Source organism: Chionomys nivalis, chromosome 14 (assembly GCF_950005125.1).
Source record: "Chionomys nivalis chromosome 14, mChiNiv1.1, whole genome shotgun sequence".
NCBI lineage: Eukaryota > Metazoa > Chordata > Mammalia > Rodentia > Cricetidae > Chionomys > Chionomys nivalis.
This window is the reverse complement of record NC_080099.1, coordinates 59,211,803-59,230,435: the sequence shown is the minus strand read 5'-3', so window position 1 is coordinate 59,230,435 and position 18,633 is coordinate 59,211,803. Positions and strand designations below refer to the sequence as shown.

At 38.2% G+C, this 18,633-nt stretch overlaps 1 protein-coding gene across 1 annotated transcript in view; it reads right to left on the bottom strand.

Moving 5' to 3' along the window:
• The window catches only part of Ccdc178 (coiled-coil domain containing 178), a 328,223-nt gene that overhangs the window by 278,877 nt on the left and 30,713 nt on the right, over positions 1-18,633 (bottom strand). The window contains exons 6-7 of the mRNA XM_057788447.1: positions 15,192-15,334; positions 8,835-8,988 (exon numbers count right to left, since the gene is read on the bottom strand). Coding sequence (XP_057644430.1) covers positions 8,835-8,988; positions 15,192-15,334 — 297 coding nt within the window. The remainder of the gene's footprint in view (positions 1-8,834; positions 8,989-15,191; positions 15,335-18,633) is intronic.

Below are 18,633 nucleotides of genomic sequence, written 5' to 3'. Positions count from 1 at the left end.
AGAGGGCAGCATTTATATCACAAAACCCTAAGTTTCTAATAAGGAAATTATTTCCTAAAGTATTTGTGGACTATGGGACAAAGTGGCATTAAGACTAGAAGGTATGTGGCCTCCCAATCCTTTGCCTCATCCATGAAAAATTGGCATTTAGTGTCTATCAGGGAAGGGGTGTCACTTTCTTTAGCGGTGTAGTCACTAATTAAATTTCCCTTGTTTATGCAAACAACCAAACTTAAACTCAGTGGCTCCTACAGAATGGGTATGGAGTTAGGAGGGGACTTGTCAGGAAAAAGTTCAGTAGGAACGTGAAAAGGGTAAGAGAAAGCATTGGTGGACAAAGCTATCAAGATGCACTCCATCAAAGCATATTTACAGCAGGTATGGATCATTGCAGACATATGCAATTGGCGGTGGCTCTCGGGATTACTAAAATGTGCAGCACAACCTCAGGACCCAGGGAGAATCTCAGAGGACTAGGATAGAGAATTTGCACCAAGATAGTGTCTTCTGTGTAGAACAGTGAAGCTGCTCTAATGCAATGTCAAAAATATAGTCACCTAAACAAAGCCATCATAATAATACCAGTTGCCATATTAATGTGGATGGTGAAATCTTATAGGTACTATCCTTAGATGAAGACCTCCATGCTGCCAAAAAAGGCAGAATCAATACCCATGGATGAGCCTCTTGCAGATTATCCAGTCCTTAGCAGACAGCACTGGCAAATACACACAGCAGCAACATTAATTGATATAATAGCAAGCTTTGTTCATATATATGTGCATGCACATATATAATTATAATAATACTTAAGAAAAAAACCATGAACCTGAGACAGAGTTGAGTAAGCTGGGAGAGGGAATGATGGAAAAGATTTAAATATTGTACCCATATATGAAATCTCCAAGGACTATAACTGTGTTATATACATGTATGAAACTATTGTAAAATATGTGATAGCATAAAATAAGGAAAAGGAACTCACAGAAAGCCTCTTTTTCACATTTAAAGTAATTTGATTAGGACCCTTGAATCTTTAAAAGCTATCACTAACGCTATTATTTACAGAGAAGACATGGAGAAATGTGTTTGCATAGAGTTAAGGATTAAGGATGGCACAGATTGGAGAAGAGTGTAGGTCAAAAAGGGAAAAACTCTAAACTAGGAGGAAAATGAAATCTGAAAATAAATTCTCTGTGAATCCATATGTGCACATAAGCAGCACAAATCCTATTTTCTCTTGAACTCAAGGTTTCAGTTGCACACCAAAAGCAAGGCTTGCTGATAATGCACATCACTGCTTTTAACTGAATACTTGATGTGTGCTGCTGAAAATGTAGCTTATAATGAAAGTCATGCTGAAAAATTAATATATTTAACTTTCATCATCTTCCCTGGAATGGGTACTAATCCAAACAATTTCTATAATTGAAAACTATTAGGAACCTTTTTAATGCTTTCATGATTCCCTGACATGAACAATATTGTGTTATTGCAACAAACTAAGGAGATACAGGGTTGCCAGTTTAAAAATGATGTATAAAATAAAAGATTGCAGGCTTAGCATATAATTTTACCTTTTATGAAAATATCTCATCAATGAGGAACATTTCACAGATGACTAATTGAATTATCAGCAGAAAAATTTCTTTTAAATACTGTAATTATTTGAATAATAATAAGTAATCTTTGGACTCCTACATGTCCCTAGTGCTTATACTTATATCTTTCAATGAATTACACATTTTGAGAAGTTACATCCACACTGTCTTAGTCAGGATTTCTGCTTCTTTGATAAGACACCATGACCAAAGCCAACTTGGTGAGCAAAGAGTTATATCTTAGACCTTTCATATTCCATTCCTGAGGGAAGTTAGGGCAATAACTCAAGACAAGAAATTAAGCAAAGGCCATGGAGGAATGCTGCTTAGTGGAATTCTCTTCATGGCTTGTCAGGAGCCGTGTCCCCCCAAAATTTACAGGAAGCACCGCCGCGAGGAGTTTTTGCAGAGGGCTTCACTTCTCAATTGTATTGAGAATAGTCTTATTGACCAAGCCTATCCCACACCCAAATTAACTGTTAATAGAGAGTTATCTCTTAGCAGAACCTGCCTCACATTCCAAACTATCTAGGCAACTAGGTGTGTCACCTTGTGACTGCCCGACCAAGGAATCGTGACCCGACCCATCGTAACCTCTCAGACCCTGTGGACCACGTGGCAAGATCCCGTGCCCCAGCCCCCCAAGCTATTCAGGGACTATATAAGCTATAACCATGACTCTAATAAAGGGAGGCTTTGACAACATAAGCAGAGCCTCCTGCCTCTCATCAGCCCTTGCCTTTCAGGTGGTGCCTCTCCGTGACCCTGGAATAACTGGCCAGCCAGGCGGGTTACAAACCCTAGACAGAGTAACCCGTCGAGGCGGCCTACAGTGGCGCCCGAACCAGGGACTCGGAGCACGGTTAACTTCCCGGACGATGACGCGCAGTCCCAGGACAACAAGAAAAAGAAGATTCTGCAGCTGTAGAACTCGGACAGATCTGCAGGATAAGGTAGGCGCAGGTTCGCTGTTGTCCCACAAGACATGGGCCATTCGCTTTCAAAGGAAGAGAAATTCATAAAGGAATTTAAACAATCACTCAGGGTGAGAGGAGTAAGAGTAAAAAAAAGAGATTTAGTTGCATTTTTTTGTTTTATAGATAAAATATGCCTCTGGTTAGTTTTAACAGGCCCAGAAATACACCCTATTCTCCGCGTCTTCCTTAGTTTCCAAAAAGGACTCCGCAGCCACAGCCCTATGCTCTGACTGCTCCCGATAGCATGCCTTTGATTCAGAAATTGTTCAATACAAAGCCGCTCTTAAAGCACAAATAGGAGGTCTCAAACAAGTTCTTGCATTACAGCATGAACTCTCAGACCTCTCCTCTCAGATTCGGGACTTACAATTCACTATGGAAAAAGGCAGAATTTTAGACAAACGGGCAAACGGAGCTAGACAAGCAAAAGACACCCTAGGGCTAGAGAGCCTGTGTCTTAGCCTCCTACCATGTGGAGCTGAGGCAGCCAGACAGGTTGGTTGTAAGGAGGTCTGGACTCAGAAAGTTACTGCTTCAGGACAATAAAAGGAGATAAATGTGCTTCTTTTCCATTCTAAAATTTTGCTTCTTGGTCAAAAATCTTTAGTTTGTAGGCATATAAATTTATATCTAAGGTAGATTAATTTCAGTACTGTGGTTCTGTAGAAAAGTTTTGAAATCAAAGACTGTGATACATTCAGAGGATTTTTAAAAATTGTTTAGGATATCCTGAATTTTTATTTCTTTCTTATAAAGTTGAGGATTGTTCTTTCGAGTTCTGTGAAAAATGTTGCTATAATTTTAATGTGCATTTATAGTAAATCTGTATGTGAGTTCTGTGAGAAATGTTGCTATAAATTTTTAATGGACATTTACACTGAATCTGTAGACTGCTTTCAGTGAAATGGTCATTTTTGCTATGTTTCTTCTATTTTCCCAAAAAAATAGGAGATCTTTATTTTCTAATGTCTTAAATTTTTTCTTAAAAGAGTTAAAGTTTTTATCATACAAGTTTTTTCATTTGTACGCCCACTCTTGGGTGGGAGTTGCATTGTCTTAGCTTGTGGTCCTTTCCTGCTGCCAGGTGTTGCTTGAGGGTAAACTGCTGAGACTCAGGCCTCTCACTAAATTTATCGAGGGCCAGAGTTATACTCTAACAAATGATAATGGTTAAAAATAAAAAAAAAAAAATTTCGCCTTCACAAGCAGAGGTAACAGGACCCAAAAACTTCTGTCCTGCTTGCTTGGAGTTACTCCAAGATATTTTATGGTATTCATGGATATTTAAAAGTATGATGTCTCATTTATCCTAGGTGTAAAAGAGATACACTTGGGTTATTTTCAGATTTTGGCTATGATAAAGTAGTTCTGCTGTAAACATAGCTGAGCACATGTTTTTATGGTCAAAAAAAACCTTTTATATTTAGGCCCAACAGGGGTATTGATAAGTTTTAAGGTAAATATTTGCCTAATTTTGAAAAATGGCCGTAATGAGGGACTCCCAATGCTGGGGAGACTCTCACTCAGGTCTCGGGAGGGCACGGCCCCCCCAATGACTTGCAGGAGACCGTCCTTGCTGCAATCGCATGAGGCTCATGACCCACGTGGGGGAAGAGTATGGCCTCTAGTGACCTGTAGAGGAAATTTTTAGAAAAAAGACCACAGCCCTGTGGTCCAGGAGGGTCATAAAAATTCCAAAAATCCAGTGATGGTCGCAGGGGGACAGCTCCCTGCCTCTGGGGACCACTCCCAGGTTCCTAGAGCAGTGTGATGATAATCACAGGAGGAAAATTCCTTGTTTTTTGGGATTGTTATCAGGATTGCAATCTGGTTTTGTCTTCAGCTGGTTCTTAGGGCAGGGTCGCTGAACAGGCTAGCCCTAGATTTTTGATTCTTCTCTTCCTGTGGAGAAGTCTGGATTTATCCAGGTCTTTCAATACTGTGTATGATCCAAAAGTGACTGTCAGTTTACACTTCCAATGCCAGTATGCACTTCCAGCAAGAAGTTTTTTCTTTACCCACATTTTCTTCAGCATAAATTGTTAATAATAATTTTTAATCTTGGTCATTTTTACAAGGATAAAATAAAATCTCAGAGTTTTAATTTACATTTCTCTGATGGCTAAAGGATGTTATGTTTAAACATTTTTTTAAACTGTCTCTCAGTCATTTTTAAGTTTGTCTGTTGAGAGTTTTCAGTTTAGGTTTGTAACAAATATTTTTATTGGATTAAATTTTTTAATAACTAATTTTCTGAGTTCTTCATATATTTTTAAAATGGGTTTATGATAAGTAAGGATATTTTCTCACTCTATAGTCTTGTTATACAAAAGTTTCTCAATTCAGGAGATATAATTTATGGTTTCTCCAAATGTTTATGCCACTGAGGCTGTGTTTAAGATGTGGTAAAATGTACTTCAAAAATTTTTTCTCTATGAGGTTCAACAAAATTTTTATATGCTGAGGCCTTTGGCTCATTTAAACTTAAGTTTGTACATTGAGATGGATATGGATATATTTTTATTCTTCTACATGGTGGTGTCTAATGAGGCCAACATCATTAGTTAAAATACTTCCTTTTTTCATTTTCCTATCTGCGGGACAGACTTGCAACTTAAGACAATAGCTTATAAGCTTTTTATTAGATATTCAATGGTTAAAGCTCTAGTTATAATATTCTTATGGGAAACCTTGAGCCGATAGGTAAAATTCTTACAAAGAAAAGTGTCCAATAGAGAGCTTAAAAAGCTGCCAAGCAGGTACTCAAGCAGGTAAAATATAAATCAACAGGTACAGTATATTAATTATAATACAGCTATGGCAAATGTGTATATTAAATATAAAACTTGTTCTACAACAGTTTTATAAAAAAATGCTGTTTATGGCTAAACCTTCTCAGTTTTGTCAGTTAAGATATTAAATTCTTAATTTAGAACAGTAGCCTGTCTGATACAAAAGGGCAGGATAAAATCTGGGAGATGGTTTAACAGAATATTGACTATGATCAATGTTTCTTATACTAAACAATAGATTCATTGATAATTTTAAGATTGATTCCTGGACAATTGCCTTTGCTCAATTCAAAGGCCAAAACAAAAATCTTTTCCCAGATGATCATTGCTACAATTCACACACCTGTATTTTGCTAATGTTATAGCTAAAAATCCCCTAAAGGATTTTATGCTAAATTTTACAAATGGCTCTTCCAAGGAAGAACTGCACATATGGCTAATAATTAATAAAAAGAAAATATGGAGCGTACCAAGGCTCCTTGAAAGCAACTTATAACAGTTGCACGCAGCAACTTATAACAGTTGCACACAGATCCTGATGCAAACGGATCTAGCATGATGACACCAAGCTAACCTTTACTAAGGCAAGGTAAAAAGGCCCTTGCAATGCATTATAAAAAAAACCCGACCTGTATATATTTGGGGTCGAGGAGATGTTTATGCTTTTTTCACAGAAAGAAAATATAAAAGCTAAACCTGATGTCGTGGCTGCAGACACCCCACAGAGGACTTCCCGGAGGAGATTGGAGAGGAATGCTTGGTCCGGTCGGTCTTCTCTGCCCCCAAGGAGAGGAGTGCCTGATAACAGAACCTGCTACGCCACTCTGCAGGACATCATGCTGCCTTTAGAGAGTCCAGGGAGACGGCTGAGATAATTGCCAGGATGTGCTTCAGATAGCTGACTACAGCTCACCTCACCCAGGAAGCCCACCTGCCCTGAAGCACAAACATCGAGCTACCTCTGCTGTCTGCATTCTGTTTGCTTTGGAGCTGAGGTGTAGACTAAACATTTGACTGTTTTAAACTTTGGGACACAAAAAACTCATTTTAATTAAAATATTAACCCCTCTTTACTTAAGAAGGGGGAAGATTGGGGTTCTGACTGTTGCTCAGAGACTGGAGCTGGTGGTATTTGATAACAACAATGTCTGTCAATGTATGTATTCTTACTGGAATTGACCTAATGATATTTGTAACTGCTTATAGATGTTGGAAAAGGTTTGACACATGCTGTAAAATGTTCAAGTTTAATGCATATGTTAAAAAATTTTAGATTTTGATCCCCTTTACACTGCCCTAATTGTTGGCAGGCAGCACTCATAATCTTATTGTGGAGTAGGCATTTAGGAAGGAGGATACCTTAGGCCGGACTAAAGGTGAATACTGGGTTTGGAAAACGCCCTTTCTTCTGGTCTGGAAGATGGAGCTATTGGTGCCAAAAATTATATCATTATATCTTTTATTTGAGGAGCTCCTCACAGTCTTCTCATTAATGACAGATACAGGGGCCCAATGACGGGAGTTAGTGTGGACCCTCGCCTGAATAGCACACCATACAGAGGTTGTAAAAACCGGCTCAACATGGCATGGTGCCAGGCACGAGGATTGCCCTCCACATGGCCTAAGACAGGGTGCCCTGTGGTCAAAGATCTGCTTACTTTAGGTCTTGCTAGATACCCTTTATTTGAGGAGCTCCAGGGACGGGCAACTTATGGCAGGACATCCCCCAACCTAAGACAGGGTCCTGGGAACCCGAGGACGGGTAAGGGGGAAAAAGACCTGGTCCCCACTCGACCTAAGACTCATAAGGCACCCCTCTGTTCCCAGGAGAGGTAAATTGCTCCACCATCCGGGAGGAGGGTCCCTTCCTTGTCCCAGTCCCTTCTCACTTAGATCTGACACCGGGGTTAGACTCTGACCTGGTGCCCTCCACTTGATAGATGCCTGCTTTTATAAAAGGAAGGGGGATATGTCAGGAGCCGTGTCCCCCCAAAATTTACAGGAAGCACCGCCGCGAGGAGTTTTTGCAGAGGGCTTCACTTCTCAATTGTATTGAGAATAGTCTTATTGACCAAGCCTATCCCACACCCAAATTAACTGTTAATAGAGAGTTATCTCTTAGCAGAACCTGCCTCACATTCCAAACTATCTAGGCAACTAGGTGTGTCACCTTGTGACTGCCCGACCAAGGAATCGTGACCCGACCCATCGTAACCTCTCAGACCCTGTGGACCACGTGGCAAGATCCCGTGCCCCAGCCCCCCAAGCTATTCAGGGACTATATAAGCTATAACCATGACTCTAATAAAGGGAGGCTTTGACAACATAAGCAGAGCCTCCTGCCTCTCATCAGCCCTTGCCTTTCAGGTGGTGCCTCTCCGTGACCCTGGAATAACTGGCCAGCCAGGCGGGTTACAAACCCTAGACAGAGTAACCCGTCGAGGCGGCGACAGATGGCTTGCTCAGCCTGTTTTTCTATAGTAACCAGGACCACCAGTTCATGGGTGGCACAGTCCACAGTAAGCTAGGGTCTCACACATCAATCATCAATTTAAAAAAAAAATCACCACAGACTTGCCAACAGGTCAGTCTGGTAGAAGTCTTTTTTAATTGAGGCCCCTTCTTCCACAGTGATGCCAGTTTTGTCAAGAAAATAAAAAATAGCCCACACAATTGATCCCTTGCACTCCGACATGCGGACACTCCACTAGACAGCTAGGACATTTTCACTTGCTTCTAAGATGGCATGCCAATACCAATATTTCAGTATAAAACATAAATAACTTCAAAAGTCCCAGTCTATAAAACGTCTGTCTCTTTAAAACACCCCATCTTTTTCCAAATCTAAACCTCACTCTTTAAAATTTCAAGGTTTTTCAATTGCAGGTTCCTGTTTTTTTTTTTTTTTTTTTTTTTTTTTTTTTTTTTTTTTTTTTTTTAAGAAACAAACAAATGCTCAGGAATAATTAAAAACAAAACCATAGCATTTGCATACAAATTAGTGGAACCGAAGATGATTATGTTAAGCAAAAGAAGTCAAACAAGTAAATGCAAATATCGTCTTATATGCACACATGCATTCACACATATATGTATATATATACATGTATAGACATGTGCATTTATATAAATCAGAAGGGATATTATTTACGAAAGGGACCAATGGGAGAGAAAGCAGGGCAGGAGAGTGTATTGGAAGGTGCTTGTTGCCAATGCACATGACATACTTGCATTAAAATGTCATTAAAACATATAATTATATATAACAATTATTAACCAACAAAAATAAAATTTTAATTAATGATGAAATAAGCATTCTGTCCAGATGCCAAATCTGTTTTGCCATCTAACAATAGAAAACTAATGCAGGCAGGAAATTGACTGGTATTCAATCACTGACAAAGAAAGTGTACTATTTCTAGCTTAAAACCATTTTCTAAATTTTCAAAATATGAAAAACTCACTGTTTTCAGTAAATTTGTTACTTCATTTGTTGTGCTCTGTGTTTCTCTCAGCATCTCAGTCATTGTTTCCTCGTCTTCTTCAATGTGGATATTCACAGACTCAATTGAGGTTGAGTAGTGGGCCTGCAGGTTGCTAAGCTTACCTAGCTCTTTCCTAAGGTAAAAGCAAAGATGATTTTATCCACGTTGAAAAGAAAATTAGCCCCAAACTTATTAGGAATCAATGGAATTTATTCTAAAAATTCTCCCATTCTATGGCAGTTGCAAATTCCTAAAAGACTTTGGATAGTAAGCAAAGAGTAAGAACAAAAACAAACTGGTATTTATGCTTCCAAATGGAAAGAATATAGAGAAAAGTTATGTATATATTAATTGACTCTTTGGGAGGAATTGTTTTAGATTGTCCTGTAGCAAAAGTTGGGTAATAAAGTGATGAAAATTCACTGGGCATTAAAATATAAACATTTTCACATCCACTAAGCTGGAACAGATAGGAGAATAAAATAGAGAGAGTGACTCACATTTTCTCTGTTGTCAAAAACTATTGTATGAGTTTGTTGATCAAAAAAAAAAGGGTGGTATTGGAAGTGTCGGGCATGTAGAGGAATGGAACAGGACCCAAGTAGAGTCATGGAAATAAGACTTGTAGTTTCTTGACCATATTTCACAAAACAATATGACAACCAAAGCAGTATGACATAGATGCTCAAGGAGAAACTGAATGAAGTAGAAAGAAAAATAACTAAATTTGACTAAAACCCATGCAGCATTAACTTAATGCATCTAAGTGTAAAATGTAAAACTGCATACAATATTTTATAAGAAAACACTTTGAATTAAGAATCAGGACAAGAGGTTTTCCATGACACTACACCCATAAAAAAAAGAAAAACCATTGGCAAATTAAATCTCAACAACCCTTAGCACACCTATCACAAAAATATCACCATTGAGATCAAAAGACAAACCTTCCATATACCATAGATCTTTGCAATTTTCAAATCTAATTTTTAAAAAAGCTTGCATCCTCTATTAAGAAAGAATTATCTACACCAGATAGGTAAAACACTTGACAAGATACTTTATAAAACATTCAGGAATATAAAAGCAGAAAACATGCAAAAGAAGTGTGAACTAAAACTTCAATGCTACAAACATGCTAGAGGAACTGACCTTTTTTGTTTTTCTTTTAAAAAGTGATCTCAGGTGGTGTTCCAGACCAGGGACACCAACATAGCCATGATGATGCCAAGGGTTATATAGATACCTACGATCTGTGTTGATGTTGGAGGTCATTGTTGATGCACATGGTCTGGGCTCCCATTGGAGGCCATTTTGGTGTTCTTGGTTTGTGCTGCTACTGGGGACCATATTGGTGTGCGTGATCTGGGCTGTCATGGGAGACCATGTTGATATCTGTGGTTTGTGCCACTGCTAAAGATCATGTTAGGCCCACGGTGCCTGCTGCCTCTGGGGACCATGTTGGAGCCTATGATCCTTGCTGCCACCAGAGTCTGTGGATGTCCATGTTGCTGCCTGAAACCATGTGGAAGTCCATGGTCTACTCTGTTGCTGGCTGTTATGAGCAAGAAAGCTTCTTTTGCAGTGGTGTGTATATGACTGTATTTGTAATTGAAATGAGAGACATTGAAGGCTTCTGTGACAACCTTGCCACCCCCCCAAAAAAAAGAAACAGTCCAGAGAGAAAGTGATTGAAGAAAGTCCTTAAAATTGTGATAAAGATGCAATGTGTAGTTCTTCACAGCTGATGACTTCTGGGGTGTGTATGTGTGTGATGGGGGACTCAATTATCATTAAGGGGTTGGCTGCTGGGATTTGATCATTTCAGTGAGTATATGTGTATCAATAATTGGACTTCCTGTGTTTTTTTCTTTTGGGGGGAGGGTACAAGGGTGGAAGGGTAAACTGGGGGGGAATGGGGAGGGAGCATGATTGGTGTACACTGTATGAAATATACAAATAAGTTTTAAAAATATTATGTTGGGAGAAAAAAAGTGATCTTTTCTTACTAGACATCAAATGGTCTTTCCATCCACATACTGGACCAGTTTGTGGTTTCTATTAAAACTAAAGACATACTTAGCATATAGCCTGGCAATTATATTCAGAGGCAGGAATTCCAGAAAAATTAAAACGTAACTGTGGGCCCATATTTCGGTTTGGCACAGTAGCCATTAGCCTGGTCTGAGCTAGGCACATAGCTCTGCAGACAAGCTGTCGCCTCCTTAACAAAAGTCAGGATGTGCTGCTCCTAGTTTCTTTTGTTAGAATGTGGATTACCTGAGGAGAGATGTTGGCTAAAGCTGATGACTCAAGAGTTTCAGAGGTTCGGTGCTTCCTTCCTTTTGTAACTAAGAGGATGTCTTATAGAGATGCTAATTCATGGCCTACCTGACTGCTAGATGCGGACATGACCTAAGCCCAGGCACCTGGTTGCCTTGGAGACAGCCTAATGGGTTTCCCCCCCACTGAATGTAGATATAAGATGTTCCGAAAATAAAGAGTCATGCTGGCCTTTTCCAAGATGACCTTGTAAGCTGTGTCAGTTTTATTCCTCGCGACTCCGTTTCAGCCGGGCTAGGGAATCTATGTTGGACCCACATGGGCTCCGACACGTAACACTCACACCTTGCACATTAATTTGTTTTGATCAGACTCACAAGAAACTAGAAACTAACCAAATGCCCCCTCTCAAAGTGTGGTTGGCTAAACACACCCAGCACATCCACACCATGAGACGACATCGAGTAGTAAGTTCCAAGGCTTTTTTGATACAACTGCCAAAATGGATTAATCTCAATGGCACTACATTTAATTTTAAAAAAAAAGAAAACAAGAATCCAAACATTGATTGTTCCAAGATATATTTATGTTACATGTCCAAATGATGAAGCTCTGAAGATGACGAGCAGAGAAAGAGCAAGGGGAACAAACCTCAGGCAGCATAGGAGATGAAACAGTTCTATATTTGGATTGGTACAGTAGTTACTGAATTTACACACAAGAGAAGGTTACATAGAATTACACAATCAGTCCCCCCACATGCTTCTGAGTCCATGTAAAAACATAGTGAAAACTGGACAAGGCCTCTTTATTAGTCTGATATCAAACTAGTTCTAATCTCTAAGATCTTTCCATTAGGAGAAGCCTACAGAAGGGAATTAAGAACTCCATAGAGTTCTGTGAGTCTACTATTATTTATAAAGAAAAATAAAGAAAGCAAACATTTTGAGGAAATCACTGTACAACTTAGCATGAGCAAAACAGAGAACATGACTACATCATATTAATTAAGGAATATTATTGTTGGTGTGTTACTGAACAGCCTTCCACTCCCAAATACACACAGAAGTACAGGCACAAGGGCAATGTTGATGGAAGACTTGAAAGATAGAAAAATAACATAAATTTTATATAAATTACATCACCAAAAGATCATCATTTGATAAATAAAAAATAACCAGGAAAATAACAGGCATCAAAAATCAACTAGACGACACTACACTGACTTTCATTTTATTTAGCTAGTTGGGAAGGTAGTTTGTAGCTAGAGTGTTATAAAAATGAAATAGACAAAGTCTCCAAAAGGGAGCCTGGGGAGATGGCTCAGTGGTTATGATAGCTCACTGCTTTTCTAGAGGACAGTTCAGCTCCCAAGGCCCAAGCAGGGTGGTCCACAGTTGCCTGTATCTACAACTCCAGGATGCATTACCCGCTTTGGCCTTCTTGGGCACATGAACATTGGGAGCACACACTCACATATAGACCTATACATAAAAAAAAATAAATCATTAAGGTCTCAAGTACATAGGTGACCTTTAAAAGACAGTGGAAAAGTCACATGACTAGCACTCTAAGGAAAATTAAAATTTAAAGACTGTACAACATTTTATTTATTTAGGTTATTTTATAAATTTTATTTTATGTATATGAGTATTTTTCTGCATTCATGTCTTATAACACCTGCATACCTGGTTCCCAAGTAAGTCAGAAAAGGGCATCAGATTCACCAGGACTAAAGTTACAAACAGTTGTGAGCACCATGTGGTTGCTGGGAATTGAACCCTGGTCCTTGGGTATAGATAGCAGTCAGTGCTCTTAACCTCTGAGCCACCTCTCCAGCCCCTGTGTGTCTTATTTGTATTAAAATCATTTTTCTTTCAAAATTAATCTCAGTTTGTTAAGAGAACCTCACTAAAGCTGTTATTCTAAGAGATCTATCGGTGAAGAAGGACTCATGATGAAAAGCCCAAGACACAAAAGGGGAAGAAGTAGTTGTCCTGATGGTAAGTTTAATTTTTAAAAATATTCTTCTTTGAAAAATAATAGAAGTGTTTTTATAGGTTATGAAATAAAACATTCTATAATCAACAACTGTTTAATTTAGTGGCAATGGATAATAAATAAAGCAAACTTTTAATTATTTTTTTCATTAATCAATATATTGAGAGTATCCAATATGTTTTGAATCTGAGCAATATAAGTTTGAATTTGGCAAATAATGTACCTTGCAAAATAATAAAACAGAATTATAGTCAGACAGAGAGAATAAAGGAGAATGAAATGATAATAAGTAGCAACATGAACAAAAGTTCAGTAAGAAAATGGGTCACATAGTTTATATTCAAGGGGTGTAGTAATGATTTGTGGGTGTTTTCAGTGGTTTGACTTTAAAATCATGCTTACTATAACAGAGAAAATATTTTTGTCTGTGTGAAGTTTATTAGGTGACTTCAAAGCATAGATACTCCAACACATTGGAACTTGAATATGTTTTCTAAATATTAATAAAAATAAAAGCTAATAAAATTGCATTTACGAAAAAGTTTAAGGAAAAATAATTACAGCAATCAGAAAAAGTCGATTCGTAGTGATAAGAGGCCAATCATATCCCAGGACATCACGGTTACTTTATACTTGCATACATCTGAGAGCGTACCTTTAAAGGCATGACTAAAGCTATAAGGAGTATGAAAATATGTCACTTTTGGTGGGTAAGTATTGTATTGTATTGTATGTGTATTCATGCATGTACATATATGTGTGGATGCATATGGCCATGTGGAGGCCAGAGCAGGACATCTGGTATCTATCTCTGCCATTGTCAGCCTTGTGGCTTTGAGACAGAATCTCACTGAACAGGAAGTTGTCTTGGTTGTCTGCTTTCTCAATGTTAGGGTTAAAGACATGAACAATCAATTACTCCCTTCTTTTTTAAACGATTTTGGGCATTTAAACACAGGTCCTCATGCTTGCTGAGGAAGTACTCCTACCCACTGAGCCATCTGCCAACCCCTCTGCCAAATGATAGAATTTTAAAATCTTGCATCAATATTGAACTGAAAAGGTGGCAAAAGCCAGTAAAAATATTATTTCTTTAACATTGTGTTGGAATCTTTTCAAATCACAGATTCATATTTAATAGGTCTGGGCTGAGCATTAGATTATGAATTTTGAACAAGCACTTAAATAACAATGTCATCTTGTCTCAGTTGGAGTCATTTTGGAAGATGGAATGTCCACTGAGACAATGCCCCCACCAGATTCGCCTATGAGCAAGTCTGTGGTCTTGCTTTGACTGATGACAGATATGTGAGGACCCAGTTCACTGTGGGTGGTGACACCTCTGTACTAGTGGTACCGGGCTCTATAAGACATCAGGCTGAACAAGTCAGTCAATTGTGCTTCTCTTTGGCCTCTGCATCAGCTTCTGCCTCCAATTTCCTGACCTGACTTTCCTGGATAAAGAAATATAAGCTGTAAAATGAAATAAATCCCCTTTCCCTAAATTGCTTTTGCCTATGGTATTTTATCACAGAAATAGATGCCCTGACCAAGATGGCAAGATCTCAAAAGACACATTTACTTTAGAAATTAATACCAGAAGATAAATTCTCAATTATTAATAAGCAAGAGATAATTTATGCATTTAAAATATTGTTCTGTTAGTAAGAAAATAAATATAAGTTAAAAAATTAATGCCTATGCATATAGTTGCTGCATTAATTTATAATATGTGATATCTCATTTCTCTAAAAGCAAAGCAGTCACTTTTATATACAGGGAACAGGTATATACATTGATGGTATACCTTATCCTCATGAAATATAGCGATATATACATGACAATTTTTTAATAAAAATATACTGCTTTGTGGATATATATATATTTGTATATCAAATATTCAAATTTTCATTGTCAAACTTGGTGATAATATAAGCATAAGCAATTTAAATTCTGTGCGCTACGAAAGATTTTGAGCAGTGGTATTTGTTGCAGTTTGGGTTAAGATTTCATTTCTAGATGCTACACATAGTGCTGATGAGGAATTCTTACTTGTAGGATTCTATGTTTGTTTTCTCTTGGAGGATGTCTTTCTCATCTTCTTCTTTCATTTGCTTGAACTTTGACTTTGCACCTTCACATTGTTCTATCGACTCCTTAAGCTTTTCATGAACATCCCTAAATAGTTCCATCACCTAGAAATGAAAAACATTTGGCCCATATATATATGAAGATTAACTCAAAAAATTTCAGCGTCACTCATAATCTAGGCTTACAGTTGCTAATACATATTTTCTCACTGTAACTGATCCTCTAAATGTGTGCTCCTTAGAAACAGCGCTCCATGTTTTTTTCATGTTTGCCCTGATTGACAACAGTGCTATACAAGTATAAAAGCTACAGCTTCATGTGCTCATATTAAAATCGTCCTTTAAACCATTCCAACATGTTGATTTTCAAAGTGCATATATTATTACATTACAAAGAAATATGAAAATGTGCAGTAGCAAAGAAATTTCAATCAGAAATAGTGAAAGCTATCTTCCTTAACAGCCCAAAATAATAGACTTTTAATAATCAGTGAGTGTCTTCAGCAGTTCCTTCCTGACCCATCAATCCTGTCTGTCTGTTTTCCAAGCCTCTCTTGTCTGAATCACATCACATAACGCTAACTGTTCTTCTCACTGCCAGGCACATGGACGTTGTTCACAACTTCATGAGCGTGGGTGACGAATACACAGACCCCACTGTGATGAAGTGAGCTGCAGAGAAGATGTACAAGCTTTATTAAAGGTTCTGCTGAGGACATAACGTGCTGAGTAGGAAGGTAAGAGCTCTCACCAATGCCGTTGGCAGACTACTCTCAGGAAAAAAAAAGGAGTAATAGCTTTGATTTCCACCAACAGAACACAGGAGCATCTGTGTCTGGATAGACTTAGACTCGCACACCTTGTGCATACGCAGTGCCTACAGAGCCGGGAAGTAGTTCCAGGAGGTCTTGGGGCTGTAGCTCCTGGCAGTTCTGAGCCTTGATATTCCACAAGAGTAGCAAGTACTCTTATCCTGTGAGCCAACTCTCAAGCTTGTATTCGGATGTTTTAAATATGAAATACAAATATTTTGTGAGGAAAGGTCTTATACTTGAAATTTCACATATAAGAAAATTGTTTTATTTAATCATTTAAAATATTTTTATGTCATATTATTGTCTTGTCACTTTGGCAAAAGTAGTCTCGTTAGCACACATCTTATATGTACCCATTTTCTCCCACAGTTGCTTGGAATGACTTCAGGGGTTTCAATGGTTAATATGAATAGGATTAATTTTTAAAAGAATTCTTTGTTTATATGCAAGAAATCTGTTTCCATTTTATTTATTTATTATAAACTTTTGATTAAAAAATACCAAGTATTGCTGGGTAGACTTGCCTGGCCTCAGAACCTACATTCTCCCACCCTCACCACCACACACCAGGTTATAAGTGTATGCTCTATGCTGACATTAGCATTTTAATTATGACAAACTTATCTCAGGGATATTTCTGTAAAAATCATAATTTTTCTTTTATTTTATTAACAAACTAAGCAATATACCTTCATTTATTAAAGTCAAGTTATTTCTGGCCTCCTAAAAAGAGTTGTTCATGGCGTCACTTATTTGTCTGCTATGCTAAAGGACTATTTTGTAAATATTTTACATAATATTTTCAGATATATATGTGCAGTGGTATACACACACAGTCTCATTCTGAGGATTCCTGGAGGCAGAATTGCCATTTCAGACTGAGAGGTAAGAGCCAGTGGCTAACACGCACACACACACACACACACACACAGAGAGAGAGAGAGGAGTTAATAATTTTTTTCAAAATTTTCACAAGATTCTATTATTGAAAATATAAACGTGGATTCATTTCAGAATGTCTCTCCTTTTTAATAGACTGGGTATTTAAAATGATATTGCAATAATAAGTTGTTTATAGACTGAATAACATCTGACTACACTGTCATCAAATCTAGGATCCAGTACAACGTACAAATTAGTTAAAATTTTGGTAGATTTATTTTTATAAATTTCTCCTTGGACCTTTGGATGATGTCTATATATTTTTGAATTTTCATAAGTATTTTATATAGCATATTCTTTTTAAGTTAAATGTGATATATCTTTTATCACAGGATTTTAAAATTTATTTTAGTTAAAATACAGAGAGTATAAAAAGAACTATGCTAGGTATACAGTTCATTAGTCTCAGGCATCTTCCCCACACAGGGTTACCATGCTCTTGTCTGGTTACACGCCCAAGCACGGCAGCAGGTAGAGCTAGCTAAGATCTAGGAACTCCCTGAAGAATGTTTAACTGAGTAATTGTATCAAGTTCTAAAGCATGTGGGCTCTTTTCTACCTGTCTGCGACAAGTGCCTGAGAACAGACAGGTGTATGGTGGCCAAGAATGTGAGACTCTTGAACTTGGTTTGGTGTAGTGAAGTCTTAATAGATTGCTTAAGAAAAGAAATGAACATCTTTTAAAAGAGCCCTAATATTACCCCATTCTCAGTTTTCACCCATTGTCATCTGCTTTATATTTTAATTCTTCCCATGGATGTTGTTAATCTAGAGTTTTCTTTTTTACTTTATTTTTTAAAAGAAAACAAACTATCTTTTTTTTTTTTTCATTTTACATACCAATCACAGTTCCCAGTCCCTCCTCTCCTCCCATCCCCTCTACTTACCTCCCCACCCTACCACCATCCACTCCTCAGAAAGGATAAGGCACATTGCTTTGGGGATGGTCCAAGGCCCACCCTATTATATATATCTAGGTTGAGCAAGGTATCCATCCAAAGAGAATAGGTTCCCAAAAAGCCAGTACAAATAGTAGGGATAAATCCTGGTGTTAATGCCAGTGACCCCTCAGTCTGCCCCAGCCATGCAACTATCACCATATTCAGAGGGACTAATTTGGACCTATGCTGGTTCCTTCCTTATCCTGTGGAGTTGCTGAGCTCCCATTAGCTCAGGTAACTGTTTCAGTGGGTGTCCCCATCATGGTCTTGACTTCTTTGCTCACATTCTCACTCCTCCCACTCTTCAACTGGACTTTGGGAGCTCAGTCGAGTGCTCCCCTGTCGATCTCTGCCTCTGTTTCCATCAGTTGCTAGATGAAGGTGACATTTAAGATATTCATCAGTTCAGGCACCCTCTTCTCTATTGCTCAAGGGCTTAGCTGTGGTCATCTTTGTGAATTCCTAGGAATTTTTCTAGTGCCAGGTTTCTTTTTTTCTTTTTCTTTTTTTTTTTATTCTTTTTTAATTAAAATTTCCAACTGCTCCCCGTTTCCCATTTCCCTCCCCCTCCTCCCACATATTGCCCACTCCCCCCGCTCCCCTCCCCCTATCCCCACTCCTCTTCTCCTTCCCCCAGTACATTCCCCCTCCCTCTCGATACTGAAGAGCAGTCCAAATTCCCTGCCCTACAGGAAGACCAAGATCC